We start from the raw sequence: 16,094 nt of genomic DNA on the forward strand, positions 1-16,094 counted from the left end.
GTAATGGCCAGAACGGATCCCTGAGTGACCCCACTAATGACTTTACCCGATTTTTTATTTATTTCCGTTTATCTATCTATCTATCTATCTATCTATCTATCTATCTATCTATCTATCTATCTATATATATATATATATATATATATATATATATATATATATATATATATATATATATATATATATATATATATATATATATATATATATATATATATATATATATATATATATATATATATATATATATATATATATATATATATATATATATATATATATTCCTATAGCTATTATAATTAGTGAATCTACCTGCGTGCTGAAATTTATATCGGTAAAAAAAAAGAAAAAATCTAGGTAAGGAGTTTTGATTAATAGGGCGAGGAGGAAGATAAGGAAAAAGAGGAAAAGAAAGTAAGATAGACAACCAGGATAATCATGATGTTTTCAGAGCAAATGAGGAATTGAAAATATGGAGTGTAGGAGTTGTGGCAGTAAAGACTAGGAATTGATTAAAAGAGTCTGGAAGAAACCAGTTGAGTGAAGATCGAAGGGAAGAGAGTGAGATGGAGGGACGGAATTGCGGTAAAACTGCTAAAGATGGAAGTCACAGAGGAGAATGCAGCGGACAAAAAAAACTGGAGACTCGTACATGGCGCTTACCGCTACCTAGGGAAACGGTGGAAGTAGCAGTGTGGTCCCCCCTGAAGCGCGGCGGCAAGTGACAAGTCAGGTTTTCTTTGCCTGGATGTAAACAAGAGTCCCGCGTAGGTTACACCGCTGTCCGAAGGTTGGTGTTTCATGTTCTCTCTTTTAAAGATCCTGGGGAAGCAAGTGAAGCAAGTGTGGTAATGCGGCAGACAAGCACATGTTGCTATGGATTGCTATGAGTGGGAGCCAAAACCTTGGCAGTGCACAAGAGCATTGCCAGGAATCCTGTCGCTGTATCCTGGATTTGGAGGATTCCATGACGTTTTAAAATTCCGTACCTTAACTTGAGACAAATGATGTGTTTAGTCCGTGTTGATATGTTATGCAGGAGTTGCCAACAGCACAGCCGTTGAAGATAACCCAGCTCTGCTGACAGTACCATTCTCGAATCGAAAAGTCGAAAGAACAGTAAATAATAAGGAAAAGAGGTATTTCTTAGTAAGAAGTCCGCCTCCTCATTCCCCACCCAATTCTACCCCCGCCCCCCAAACCCCTCAAACAAGATTTGGAGTTTGTGGGGAATCGCGTTTATTGTTAGAGGGTGGATGAAAAATAAACAAAATATGGATATTAAAAAATCTAAGGAAATTTTCCATAATATTTCGAATTTCCCAATGTTTAAAGAATATAGGAAATTCTGCTATACGTATTTTGATAGCCAGCTTTAGGAGAATATTTCCCTAACAAAGCCGGGGGGGGGGGGGCTGTGCCCCACCCTTGGACCCTGCCCTGCTAGGACATTAACCTAACCTAGCATAACCCAACCTAACCTAATCTAACAGCTAACCTAAACTAAACTAGCTGGGGGAGCTGTGTCCCCTGGACTCCCCCCCGCCCCCAGGACATTAACCTAACCTAATGAGGGACCTCAAAAATTGTACCATTATGACTTGCTGGTGTGAGCTACTGATGTGAGGTACTGATGTGGTGTGGAAAGTCTCAGGGCAATGGAGGTGGATAGAGTTTGGCAGCTTCCTTAATTAATATTTGGAACTTCTTTACATTTTCATATCATATCTTAAACATTGCTGTTGCTAAATATCCCACATAGTGACTTTTTTCTTGCCAAACACTGGGATTTTTCACTTCACCTCCTTCCAGTGGCTAACCATATTAACAGATGACTGAGCCTCCATCAGAATGCCTGATATGTCTCTGAAACAAATGAAAAGTAAGGCTGAACTTAGTGTGAAAAGTTGTAATTGGTGGCCTCATGAATGGCAGCATGTGATTGCAGGGACCAGCTCTACAGATACCATGAAATTCTAATATGCCACTACCCACAAATCTTAGCTATAAACAATAGAAAATCATTTAAATGTTTACTCTTGACAGTTGCAAAGTTTGCTGGACTTAGAAAATGTCAAATTTTGCTGCACTCAAGTGCTGTTACAGCCATACTAGACACATGCCCCCAATTTCTTTATATTTATGGCAAGGTCACTGAGCCTTTTACATGATGTGTGAGTTTCATGTTTGTATGATACACAGACTTCTTTTCCAGATTAATTGAAAAAGACCAGTCTCACTTTGGCAGATGAAAATGTTTTCTCATTAGTTTAATAATCTAACCTAACCTATCCTATTATATTCTAACAGTTGTTGCCTTACCCCATCAATATGTAGTGTGCTTAACACATTGGAGGAGCATGTATTTACCTCATTGTTTCAGTGTAAAGACTGAGGTTATGCTTAAAATTAAATGGAAGAGGCTATTTTGCTAGTCCTGGTAAAGTAGACAAACATGCTTTGAGGCTTATTTTACCAATCCCAGTAAAATACACCCCCAAACTATATTGCCTGTAAATTTTTTTTTTTCATTATTTTTAGGAATGCAATTAATGTTAAAGATAACAACACAAGGCCCATATTAATAAACACTGAAAGTTAAAAGTTACTCTCAAAGTAAAGATTACTTTCAAAGTTGCTCCTAACTCCTTAAAGGACTCTCAAAGTTGCAAGTTTGCTCTTTGAAGGGCTCTCACAGTGGGCAAAAGATAAAAAATACCTCAGAGGGACTTTTACAGAGTTAGGAGTGAAGTTTGCTTTGACACCAAAGGCAAAATATACATGCATACACATCTGTGTGTTATTCACCTATGGCTATTCACCTATGGTTGTCTGCTGGTCACCCAGCAAGCCATTTCCCCTACAGAAAGACCTCAGAGCTCGTACTGACCAATTTTTGTGTAGGACTGAGACCACTCATACACTACACACCTGGACAGCAAAGTCATAGACCCTTGGGTTACATCCCATACCTACTTGCTGCTAGGTTAAAGGCATATTTGTTTATTTTGCCAAGACCAGCAAAACAGCCTTTTCATATTGAAATTCAAAGTGATATGTTCATTACTATTTCCTCAAGACACTGAATTTTAAGCTGATATCACTATATTACAATGTTTCATTGTTTCAGTTTATTTTGTATTTCAGTGGAATAATGTGGTTTTATTAAAATAACATTGATTGTTACTTTACTAAAGTATTAACATTCACATATTGTGTTGTTTCACCAATTAATGTGCCAGCCAGTTGCCATCACATGTAGGTAGTTATCCAATAGACACTGTCACAAGGAGGCATTGAAACCCTTCAATTAGGTACTGTATTACTAGTTCAGGGTTAATGCTCTACATGGTTTAAAGTTGGATACTCATGTCTTAAATTAATTTGATTCCCAAATTATTTGATCTCTATCAAACATTCTGCTTTCTCGCTTTCTACTTGTTTGTTGAAGGAGAAGGAAAGAAAATAAAAAAATGTAAATTCTTACTTCTTTAGAATTTATATATAAATTGTTTCATATTGATACAGTAGACTGAGTCTAGAACAGTACATAGGTATAACTGCTCCAATATTATGGGTCTCTTTTATTTGGGTTACAGTATTTCTGATTCCATCCTTAGCTGTCAAGAATAAGTGACTGTCAGGCTCACTTTATGGGAGGAGGCAGTAGACATCTGCCAAAACAATAATTACTCTTAGTGAGGCCTGAAATTACTGGACTGAGGGATGCTGTGAATTGATCATTAACCCAGCTGTGCTTCACTGAATGTTTTGTGTCTTATAACACAAAGGAGCAGTCACAGCTTGTCCTCTAAAGAAAACTTTCTTCCTTCACACAAAATTGCATGCATCTAATCCCATACACACCCTTCACTCAAAATTCAAAATTAATATGGCAACTCCTACACCAGCCTCAGAGTCCCCATCTGGGGAAGGCACCACAAATGACTGCAGATTGGACTGCTCTTCTGGTATCAACCCTAAGTGTCTTGACATCCCCTTCAACTTTTCCTTCATTAACTTCTGCAACATCTATGGCCTTAGATCTAATTTTGAATCTGTAGAACACCACCTCTCCTCTACTAAACCTCATCTTCTTTTTCCTCATTAAAACACAGGTGTGTCAGGCAACTGACAGTAGCCCCTTTTCTGTTCCCTTCTACTTTTTCTATCCTCATTTTCAGTCCAAAGCTGGATGTTGCATCTGTGTGCACAATGACTTAACTTGCTCTTGTGCCCATACTCTTGAATCTTCTGAGCTTTCCACCATCTGACTATGACTACAGAGTTACTCTCAAACTAAATTTATCTCTGCTATATATCTCTCATCTAACTCCTCTGACTATAAGAAATTCTTTGACTATTTAACTTCCAAAGTGGAGCACATTCTGACTCTCTTCCCTTTCACAGAGATCTCCATTCTTGGAAACCATGTTCACCACCAGTTTAAGCTTTCCTCTCCCTTCACAAACCATCCTGGTGAACTAGCCTTTAACTTTGTTATCCTCCACAACCTAGAGCAACTAGTGCAATACCATACTCATATTCCTGACCATCTTGGAGATATGCCCAACATTCTTGACTTTTTCCTAATCTCTAATCCTTCTGCTCATGCTGTTATCCTATCTTCTTTGGGCTCCTCCAATCACAATCTCATATCTGTATCTTGTCCTGTCGCTCCAATTCCTCCTTAGGATCCCCAAAAGTGGAAGTGCCTCTGGCGTTTTGCATCTGCTAATTGGGGAGACCTGAGGAGGTATTATGCTGATTTTCCTGGAATGACTACTGCCTGTACCTTAAAAAGGGTGACCACTTTAATCCCTCAAACTACCACCCTGTTGCTTTATTTTCCTGCCTATCTAAAGTTTTTTAATCTATCCTCAACAGGAAGATTCTTAAATATATGTCACCTTACAACTTTCTGTCTTATTGCCAGTATGGGTTCCATCAAGGCTACTCTACTGGTGATCTTCTGGGTTTCCTTACTGAGTTTTGGTCATACTCTTTTAGAGACCGGTGAAACTTTTGCTGTTCCCTTAAACGTATCAAAAGCTTTGGATAGAGTCTAGCACAAAGTTTGAATTTCCAAGCTAACCTCCTATGACTTTTATCCCTCTCTGTAACTTCATCTCAAGTTTCCATTCTGACATTCTGTTGCTGTTGTGGTAGATGGTCACTGTTCTTCTCCTAAATCTATTAAGAGTGGTGTTTCTCAGAGTTCTGTCCTGTCACCCACTTTCTTCCTATTTCTCATCAATGATCTTCTAAACCAAACTTTTTGTCCTATCCACTCCTACACTGATGATACCACCCTGCACTTTTCCACATCTTTTCATAGACATCCAACCTTTCAGGAAGTAAACAGTTCATGCATGGAAGCCACAGAATGCCTGACTTTGGATCTCTCTTAAATTTCTGATTGGGGCAGAGTAAACTTAGTATTGTTCAATGCGTCAAAAACTCAATTCCTCCATCTATCAATTTGACACAACCTTCCAGACAACTATCTCTCTTCACTGACAGTGAACTGTCACCCTCTTCTACACTGAACATTCTCAGTCTGTCCTTTACTTGTAATCTAAACTGGAAACTTCACATCTCATCTCTAGCTAAAACAGCTTCTACGAAGTTAGGCATTCCAAGTCATTTATCTATACAGGGGCCATGTATGGAGTATGTTTCACATGCATAGGGGGTGCCACTCATACTGCTCTTTTGGACAGGGTGGAATCAAAGGTTTTTTATCTTGTCAACTCCTCTCCTCTAACTGACTGCCTTCAGCTTCTTTCTCATTGCCACAGTGTTGCATCTCTTGCTATCTTCTATTGCCATTTTCATGCCAACTGCTCTTCTGATCTTGCTAACTGCATGCCTCCCCTCCTGTAGCCTCGCTGCACAAGACTTTCTTCTTTCTTGCACCCCTATTCTGTCCACCTCTCTAATGCATGAGTTAACCAGTATTCTCAATCATTCATCCCTTTCTCTGGTAAACTCAGTGTAAGGGGAGAAACAACCAGAAGGGGTGATGGTGAAGTATCCAACAGTTTTTCCAGATCCCAGAATCGTCTGAGCTGAGTAGGGTATGGTCCACAAAGGGACAATGGGACAGAAACACTGGGGAGCAGTGTAGAAGTTTAATCACAATACTTTCTTCCCAAACTACACACAAGATAACAAAGACACAAATACTACACATTTACACAAGGACATTGCCACTGAAGCTTTCCAACACCCTTCCCCGTTCCGTCGCTGTGACATGGGAAAAGCACTAATACACGTACACACACACAACCTGTCACTAGGGACAAACAGGGAAAAGGTGAGGGCACTTTGTCGCAGTGGAAACCAAGGGAGAACAGGTGCACCTAGTCTCAGCACCAAGTATGTTCTGCTGGAGGTGGATTTACAGGGTCTGCAAATAACCTCAGAAAGAGGCTACAAGAAGCCTACACACACACACACACACACACACACACACACACACACACACACACACACACACACACACACACACACACACACACACACACACACACACACACACACACACACACACACACACACACACACACACACACACACACACACACACACTAGGGATGAACAAAAATAAGGTGAGGGCACTTCGGTGCAGTGGAAACTGAGATGACAGCCAAGGGAGAACAGGTGTGTCTAGTCTTGGCAGCGAGTCTGTTCTGCTGGAGCTGGATATAAAGGGTCCCCAAATAGCCTTAAAAAGAGGCTACAAGAAGCCTACACACACACACACAATGAAACTAGGCTGATCTTTGAAGCCTTGAGACAGGTTTAGCTGTTTGAAGCATCCACACACTCTAAAACAGCCGATGACTCAAAGCTTTGGGACAGGCACGGATGAGCTGACCTTCTCCCACACTCCCAGGTGATGAAAGGGGGAAGAGTAGCAGGTTCTACTGCTCCTCCTTGGCTCGTTTAGGTGGGAGTGGTGTTTTGTCCCTTACACTGGAACTCCCTGTCTGATACTGTATTTCCACCTTCCTATGACTTGAACTCTTTCAAGAGGGAGATTTCAAGACACTTATCCTGTAGTTTTTGACTACCACTTTTTTTTCTTCTTCTTTTTCCAGTTTTGTTGCCATTGGCTGGTGCCCCTCCAACATAAAATTTTAAAAAATCTTAAATGTTATCCATTTCATACATCATCTAGAGATGGAATGCATCATCAGTGAATTTGAAACATACCTGCCTTGTGTAAGGCTGGAATACACATACATCCATGCTGTGATCTATGATAAATTATTTTTGTAATACTATGCATATACAGGTCAAAAGTCTCAAAGAATGGAAAAAAAATTATGAATAAATAAATTTGCTCACTGTCATATGAATAAGACTGGGGGTACAACAGTTGGTGTGATTGTCACCGGGCATCTAAGGGTGCTGAAGCCCCATACTTAAGTGTTAGGTAGTATGTACTGTATTTTCTTACCCCACCCTAAAATTCTGCTTTCCCATTGCATCACCAAACTTGTTATGCTTTGGGAAGGAGATAAGGAAAAATGGAAGAATTTTATGAAACTAGTTTTACCCTCATTTTCAGTGTCTTATATGCTTCATTTGTGTTCCAGGAACTTCACTGAAAATGGATCAACTTGAAGATTTTCACAAGTAAGAGCTGTTGTGTTCTGCAGATGTATCAATGCATTCATGTACTTGAATGGGTAGTCCCAGTCCCAGCATGTTCCAAATCTAATTTATAATAAAGCTGTGAATCATCTGTTAGATTTTTCATGTTTAATGAACCAGTAGGGACAGGACTGGCAAGCTAATGATTTACTAAAGAAAAAATAATATAAGTAGAACAAAATAGCAAAGAGAGATTTAGATTGTTTGCAATTCAGTTGTGAATATCTAAAGATGAAAGATGTCTTATGACATTGGTGACTGGCAGTCTAAAAATGTACAACTATGCTTAGGATTCGTAAGCATGGTTATATTTTAGATACCATTAATGTGGTCTTCACTTTAATTTTTAGAACAGTTCATCTTGTAGAAGTTTTACAGTTGCATTGTTAGTCAGAATTAATAGCTTTTACACAATGCAGATGAGTGCAAAAAGATACACTGGTGTTGAAGTTTTATAATTTTCATAACTGTTGTAGAAAAATTATGATAAATGGTTGAGTAATAACAAAACAATAATGTCTGTGTTTGAGAGTCCCTAGTGACAGGGGCCCAAAGCTGTTGTTTGTTTAATTTGTACCTAAAACCAGGTCTGCTGATAGGGCAAGAGGGAGCATGTGTTATTATATAAATACAAAGAGGAAGAAGATTTAATTGATATGCAATATGAAAATTAGATTTAGGGGCAGTATTAGGTTTAAAACAAAGTATAACCTGGAGTTGGAAAGGTAAAGTGGTATTGCTTGCAGGATGAATATGTGCAGGTTTGTTTGTTGATTTTGAAGGGCTTACATGAAGACTTTGTGCGAGCTATGAAAAGAAAAAAGCCATCAGTTGTATGGAAAGCCCATGAATTCTTCAAGTGCATGTGTCTATTGATGACTTTGTCATAATTCATTTAAGTTGCAAGGTCTACATAAATTTTTTTGTCTTTTCTTTTACTTATTACAAAATTAGTGTGTGATTGTATGAAAATAAGTAATTGGAATTATTAAGTGTAATGAAGATAAAGTCTGAGATTTTTTGAGATTTTTAATGCTCTTCAATTAAATCAATGTTAATGAAGTAATGCATCTTGAAACATTAAAAGCTGAATCCTAAATATGACTTGAAACTTTAGGTTGGTCCATCTTGACCTGAAGGGAGCTCCTCCTAGAATGAGTTACTATGAGCAGGTAAGGAAGTACACTTTCTTTGTCATCTATAACAATGTTTTGCTGTTTTCATTTTAACTAGGTTTTTTGTTCTGTGATAATAAATTTCATATGGTGTGTGTATATAAGTTTGTTTTCCTGTTCTTATAAATATTATACTATATACATATTCACTTTTTTTTTTTTTTTTTCAGATCTTTCCCGTCATCTCATCATTTGGTGCCACCGGCTTGTTGGTGGAGTATGAGGACATGTTTCCATATCATGACAAGTTGGCTCACTTGAAGGCACCTCATGCCTACACACAGGAAGATATTCTAAAACTACATGAGCTTGCAGCAAAAAGCAATCTCACTGTCATTCCTTTAATGCAAACCTTTGGCCACTTTGAGGTATGTGGTCAATGAGAAAATTTGAAATTTTGAAAATTTTACAATTTGCTGTTTTTTTTATTTCAACCATCTTTCTTGAAGTTGATCTACTTACAAGTTAATATCTACTTGCAATGCTAGATTGGCAAGAATGGCACAATTTCACTTTTGAAAGCATTACTATCATACAATCTAAGTTCTTTTCAGGTCACAGCCTTCCTTATTCTTATTGTTACTATACAGTTTGTGCTGAAACATGATGAGAACCGAGCAGTTCGGGAGGTAGAGGGCTACCCCAACACCTTGTGCCCAACCCACCCTGACTCCTTCCCATTAGTGACTGAGCTGCTCACACAGATAATGAACCTGCATTTCACAGACAAATATCTTCATATTGGTGCTGATGAGGTAGGTAATCCTACAAGCTTAAAATGCTAGAAACATAGATTAATGATTTCATTTTGTGTTGCTCAGAGTAAATACAATAATTGATAGCAGTATATGGAAGGAGCATTTGTTCATTCTCAGATGTTACCTTTCTTTGCATATATGCATAGAGTTAAATTATTTATTTATATTGTTCAGGAAACATTCCTGCAGGTGATAACAATAATAGTATTGATAACATTTTATTAAGCAGTTTGATTTCCCTCTAATGGAATACTTACGTATTTATTTTCAGGCAGGATTATCCTCCATGCTTATTGCAGAACTTAATGTTGGATGATATCTATAAACTGTTTGCAGGTGTGGCATATAGGGAAGTGTCCAAGATGTCAGGTTGAGATGGAGTCAAAGGGAATGTCAACAGAAGACTTATTTCAAATGTGGGTATTTAAGGTGGCACGGTGGTTCAAGAAGGAATATCCTCATGTTACAATTATCATGTGGGATGACATGATAAGAAATATTCCTGCTGAGAAAATCAAAAGTTTGTATCTGTTTTGCCTACATGTTAATCAGTAAGTAGATTTTGATATTGATATTTCATTGATATACAAAGCAAAATAGAGTACTGATATTTACAAGATACATAATGTTAAGCTTCTCATAGCATGGAGAAGTGTCCTAATGGGAGTTTAGTCTTGTTGCTACCATCACTGTTTTGTTTTGTTTTGTTTTTTGAAACTGCTTAAAAATTTATCTAAAAGGTGGCCATAAGAGAGCAGCTGAAAAAAAAAAAAATCAGATACTACAAGGTACAGAATTTGTTTTCATTTAAGGCACAGTTGGTCACCAAGACTCAGGTGGATACTGCTCAGCCTGAACCAACCCACAATTACTTGCATAATTATGAGACTGTATTTTATCTTCACCTGTTTTTTCCCTCATCAGGCAGTGGCCTTTGTGATATTGTGGAACCAATGGTGTGGCAGTATCAGGCCAAAACTTTTGACCTGCCTCCAGGTGTGTTGCACATTTTATTATTAAAATTTGTTTCAGATTAATGTTTTGGTCAAATGTGGACTCGTGGACATGTGTCTGATGTTTGATCACTTATTAACTTTTTTATATCTATGTATAACATCATATATATCTTATTTTGACAGTTTTGCTACAAATGATTAGTTATGTGTCATCAACTAGTAGTGGAATTGTCATTTAATTGTTTGTGTATTAATATTCCACTTCAGGAAGTCTAAGTATATAGAGAGATACAAGTCTTAGTTTTCTTGTCTTTCAAATTCTTATTTGTGTATTTTATGTAATGCATCTGAATATGGTGGATCTTGTTTCCAGTATTACAGTGTTATGTGAATTCATGTTTTTTCAGATTTGTTTGAGAAGTATTCAGCAGTATTTCCAAGTATATGGGTTGCCAGTGCCTTCAAGGGTGCCACAGGGAGTACACAGTTTCTGCCTCCCATTCAGCACCACATCAATAATAACCTGATGTGGTTAACTGTGTTGTCAGAAAAAAAGCATACCAAGAAGTTCAAAGGTATTTGTTTAACTGGATGGCAAAGGTAAGCAGAAATGCTATGCTTCAGAATTTATCATAGAAATCCAGTGCTCAAAATAGCCTTATTAGCATGGGAATTCATCTTCACCAATCTGCTCCTACCCCATCCTCTCCAATACTGGGAGGTGATTAAACCACAATTTATTACCTAAGAACTGCATTTTCAGTAAGTTAAATTTATAACAAGTTATGTTGAAAACATATATTTCAAAATTTATCAATAAAAAAAAAACTTTAAGAGGAGAGCAGTAAGAAAGAAGCAGACAAAAATAAGTCTTTGTCTGTCTATAAAAACTTTTATACAATTGAACACTTATCATGGGAGAAACACATCCACCCGGTTGAACCAGAGTGCATCATTTACTTTCTTCCCCTCAGATATGACCATTATGCTGTGCTGTGTGAGTTGCTACCTGTAGCTCTGCCCAGTCTCTGCTTGTGTCTGCGAGTAGTGTCCCAAGCAGCCTTCACTGAGGCAGACCATGACCTTGTGTCACAGAAACTGGGCTTCCGCCATCGCATTAATGTCCTTCCCTTCCCCAGGTGAGTTCATTGATCTTGTCTTGTTTGGCATGGTCATTCTGTGTCAGGTAGGTAGGCCATGGTGGAGAGTGAGATGGAGTGCTGTAGTGCCACAAATAGTGTCAGATGTTGCAAAGTGTGGCAACATTTAATCAAGGTCATTTCATCTCATCTGTCTGGCTGGCAGAAACATTTTTTTTTTTTATTATCTATTTGGCAACTTTTTCACTCACTGATCCATCAGCTAGGCTGCAAAGATTAACAGTCAGTGATGCATGTGTCATAAGTGGTGACATTTGTCCAAGATCACTGCAAGCACAATTTCTCAGAATCTGAGCAATATTTTGTGCATCTTGTTTTTGATCACTGGACAATGAATGGCATGCAAGCCACAAATCACTTAGGACAAAATCAATCCTATTTATGCCTTACATAAGGCCTGATTTGGCAAAAATGTTATTCAGAAACAGACTTGTGTGTCTCAACATACTGTTGAGTGTTGGCTGCGGTGTTGCAGGGCTGCCAAGATGACACAGCACTGGCCCACTTATCAAAACATGGTCAGCCTAAAGAACTCTTAACTGTATTGAAGTGTGATTTGAATGCTGGACCTGTATGTATATCACACGAGTTAAAACTCTCCAGATCTGCTGGGCAAAGTGTCTCAGAGAACAGTGTCACATACTGTCAGAAAGAGCTTTATCTCCCTTCCCACACTGGTGCTAGGAAACCTTTACTCACTCCACAGCATACTGCAAACAGGCTCAGTTTCACCAAGCAATATATTCATTGGCCCATAGAGAAAAATCTGTTCCATGCTATAAAGTGATGAAAGTGTTTTCACAGTATCTGGGACAATTTGCAAGAGTGTGTAGGCCAAAAGATCTGACTGGTACAACCCAAAATACACTGTAAAAATGGTAAAACATCCAGATTATGTTATGGTTTGGGGAGCATTTACATACCATGGTATTGATAGTTTGGTCTTTTTTGAAAAGAGAGAGTCAGTGAACAGTGAACGATACTCGGAATTGTTATATGACAACTTAAAATTTTAGTGTTATGAGAAGTGCAATACAGATTGTTTCATTCAGGATGGGGCTCCCTGCCACACAAGCAAGCAAGTAAAGGAGTTGTTTGACAATTATGGGTTAGATTGCATCAAGAATCAGCCTGCCAACAGTCCTGATCTTAATCCTATCAAGAACTTGTGATCTTTTCTGAAAAATCAGATAAAAAAGGACACTAGTTCACTGCTGATACTGAGAGCTACATTGCAACAAGTGTAGGAAAATCTTCCAAAAGATAAATTGACTCAATTCCTTGTCATTTACTAGAAGTTATAAAGAAGAAGGGAAATACAACATGATATTAACACTACGGTAAGTCAAATACATTTTATTGTTATTTTATTTCTGATGGGATGGTTACCTCGAAACACTGACATGAGGATCGCTAGTCAAGTGTGTCACTGAATTATGGAGTTCTAATAACCAACCTTTACTAGCTAGTGATTGCTTGTGTGATTCATGTTATCACATTACTTACCTTTAATTTATCTTTGTTTTTTCTGTATTTGCTTTTCATTTTTTTAGTGTTTCATACATGTATATAGTTTTACTCCATATCTCCACTTTTGCAATATTATGCATAACTTTAAGTTTGTTAGATTCCTTAGTTATAGTATTCTCTGAGGATTCATAATTCATTAGTTCTGTACAAACTCATGAATTCTCCCTTGAAGAGTTCAGTAAAATACCCTCAAGTAATTTTTAATAATAATTCCTGCATTTTTGCTTTTTCCCAGATTTTTTTTTCTTTTTTTTTGAGAAATGCTCATATGTAAAGAATTCACCAAACAAAAAGCTTCATCTGCCTTATCCCACTAAACATAGTTTATGTTAGTGGTAGTCACAGTGATATCATGACTTAATGAAAGTAATATATCCTCATTCTACAGGCCACAAGTAATAGAGCAGCAAATGTCCTTTCCTGGTCACAAAGTCTATGTTGGAGTGCAGATGTGGTCAAATTTTGTGTGTAGATACCAAGCAATAAGCAACTCAGAGGGGTAAGAAATATTTATGTTTCTGGTGTTCTTGTTTAATACTCAAGTGATTAAAGGGTAAAATAATAATAAAAAAAATTCTGAAAGGAGAATATTATTAATTCCTTATCTTTCAAAATGCACACCATTCATTAGATGTAGCCCTGTAGTATGCTTGGCAAATTCTCTCTCTCTCTCTCTCTCTCTCTCTCTCTCTCTCTCTCTCTCTCTCTCTCTCTCTCTCTCTCTCTCTCTCTCTCTCTCTCTCTCTCACTAATTAATTAGATTCAGATAAAACTTAAGTTTATATATTCACGTGATATTTGGAGAAATATTAAATAATGTTGTTGGCCTTTCAGTTGTGAAGAAACAAAAAAAACTTCCCTAGTTATTTAAAATAGATTTTGGGTTTGGCTCATAGCTTAATGCATGTGTAATATTAAGCTGACATGGGATTAGATGCATTAAACATTACAGTTATATAAATGTGATCTAAATTTACAGAATGTTGGGATGGTTCAGTGACTACCTAAGGTCCAGAAATTTCACAAACCCTCTCCAGGTGGAAAATATTTTAACCCAAATAGTTGAGTAAGTGTCTAAACATGTAATATTGTATAATGCATTTGATATTGTTTTGCTGAAAGTGGTGTGATCAGTAGAAGATATGATCAAAGTAACAGGAACAGCCACTATGGGAATAGTATAATTCTGTAGCTCTAACACTGATGTATGGATGAGACTTGGGCATAACAACTAAAGTCACATATCAGTGGTAATGGAAATGAGCTATACAAGATTGTTGTGGTGCAAACACAATGGTGGCAAGAATTTTGAAAGTGTACAAAAAGCTTGACATGTCAAATAAGAGTTGGTGGAAGGTGAAACAAGAAGAATGGAGAAGTAGTTACATTCATCATAACTTTATAGTATTTAAAAAAATAATTGATAACCCTACTAAAATATCTTTGGTTATCTGCATGATCCTCAGGGTCCTGGACAACATCCTGGAACTGAAGACTCACCTTGTGCCATGGATGCAGGAGGTGTTCTTTGAAGACACAGTGGAGGAGTGGATTGGTTCCTTTGTTGATCCACTTATAGACAAACTAAATGATGTAGTAAAAGAATGTAAGAAACAAATTCTAATTGGTGGACGAGTCAGAGACTACAAGAAAGCTCAGATGAGATGAAAAGTTAAAAAGAAAAAAATCCAATGAGGAATTTAAATCAATGAATGATCCCTACTGAGACACATTTGTGTCTTACTTTATTAATCACACCATTGTGTGAGCAAGTCAAAATCAGGAATTTGAATTCAGTTTTTAGAATTCTCCAAGATTAAGTAGAGTTAAATTTTTGATAATAGGTCAGCACAAATAAGTGAAGGAAAAGTAATTTTACTTGAACTTTTTGCATAAATTGCTTCATAGTTCATGTATCCCGCCTTGTGTTTGATGTGGATGTTTCCTCTAAATGTTACCTCTAAGAAAATTTTAAACTTTGTTAGTACTTTCCTCTCAAGTGGGAGGATTCTTTGTTCTGCATTTTCTTTTCTTTGGCAAAGGGAGACCACAGCATACTTAATGCCTCCAAGGACCCAGTACATCTCCATATCATAAAGGTGAGCATCAAAGTTATTCCTGGTATGAAAGATCTATCATCAGTTTATTCCTAGTATGTAAGAATCTGCCCAAAATGCAATTTTTCTATGAGGCTGTGTTATTTATTGTAAGAGCATTAGCAGGAAGTTTAATTGTAACAAATTTTAATTGGAAGTACTTTATTGTTTTTAAGTAACAAACTTTTTCATATCTCCAACAAAGTGTTGAAACATCAGGATTGGGTTCAGAAGTAGACACAATGTGAAAATGTTTATTTAACTGGAGTTCATGTTTGTTTCCATAATATGAAATCTCACCCTTCTGTGGTTTTCAGAGGTTGTTACATTGTTTTTCGAAAATCTCAATGTAACAAACTGATGGATTGGTATCATACTTTGACATAGCTTATTTCATACACCACCAATTTTTGTCACCATAATCAAGTTACAAAAGTGGATAATAAAGGCACTTGCCATTATAGATTTATTGCGGACAAGACCTAGCCATCTGCCCCATCCATTTAGATTATTAAGACATCATTGGGACGTCACAGTGCATCACTAGGCTCCAACCCACTGCTGTCCTTTCCATCACAGAGATGCTGCTGTCAACATTACTGTGAAGCTACCTGGTTATTTTTATCCAGTATTATTAAGCTACTACACTTGTACCTCAGTACTACAGAATAAAAGGGGAACATCGGTCCAATGAAGCTGACTGTCCATAGGTACCAACACTGTTAGGGTATGTTAGGAGTGGTTATTATCAACA

General features: G+C 37.3%; 1 protein-coding gene across 1 annotated transcript; it reads left to right on the forward strand.

Moving 5' to 3' along the window:
* Positions 1-497: 497 nt before the first annotated feature.
* LOC135103614 (hexosaminidase D-like) lies at positions 498-15,799 on the forward strand. The gene is made up of 12 exons (XM_064010098.1): positions 498-790; positions 7,608-7,647; positions 8,783-8,837; positions 9,011-9,208; positions 9,431-9,595; positions 9,935-10,118; positions 10,523-10,594; positions 10,962-11,154; positions 11,529-11,693; positions 13,633-13,743; positions 14,224-14,310; positions 14,711-15,799. Exons 2-12 carry the CDS (start codon positions 7,622-7,624, stop codon positions 14,910-14,912), a joined length of 1,458 nt encoding a protein of 485 aa, XP_063866168.1. The 5' UTR covers positions 498-790; positions 7,608-7,621; the 3' UTR covers positions 14,913-15,799.
* The last annotated feature ends 295 nt before the right edge of the window (positions 15,800-16,094 follow it).

Source organism: Scylla paramamosain, chromosome 9, assembly GCF_035594125.1.
Source record: "Scylla paramamosain isolate STU-SP2022 chromosome 9, ASM3559412v1, whole genome shotgun sequence".
NCBI lineage: Eukaryota > Metazoa > Arthropoda > Malacostraca > Decapoda > Portunidae > Scylla > Scylla paramamosain.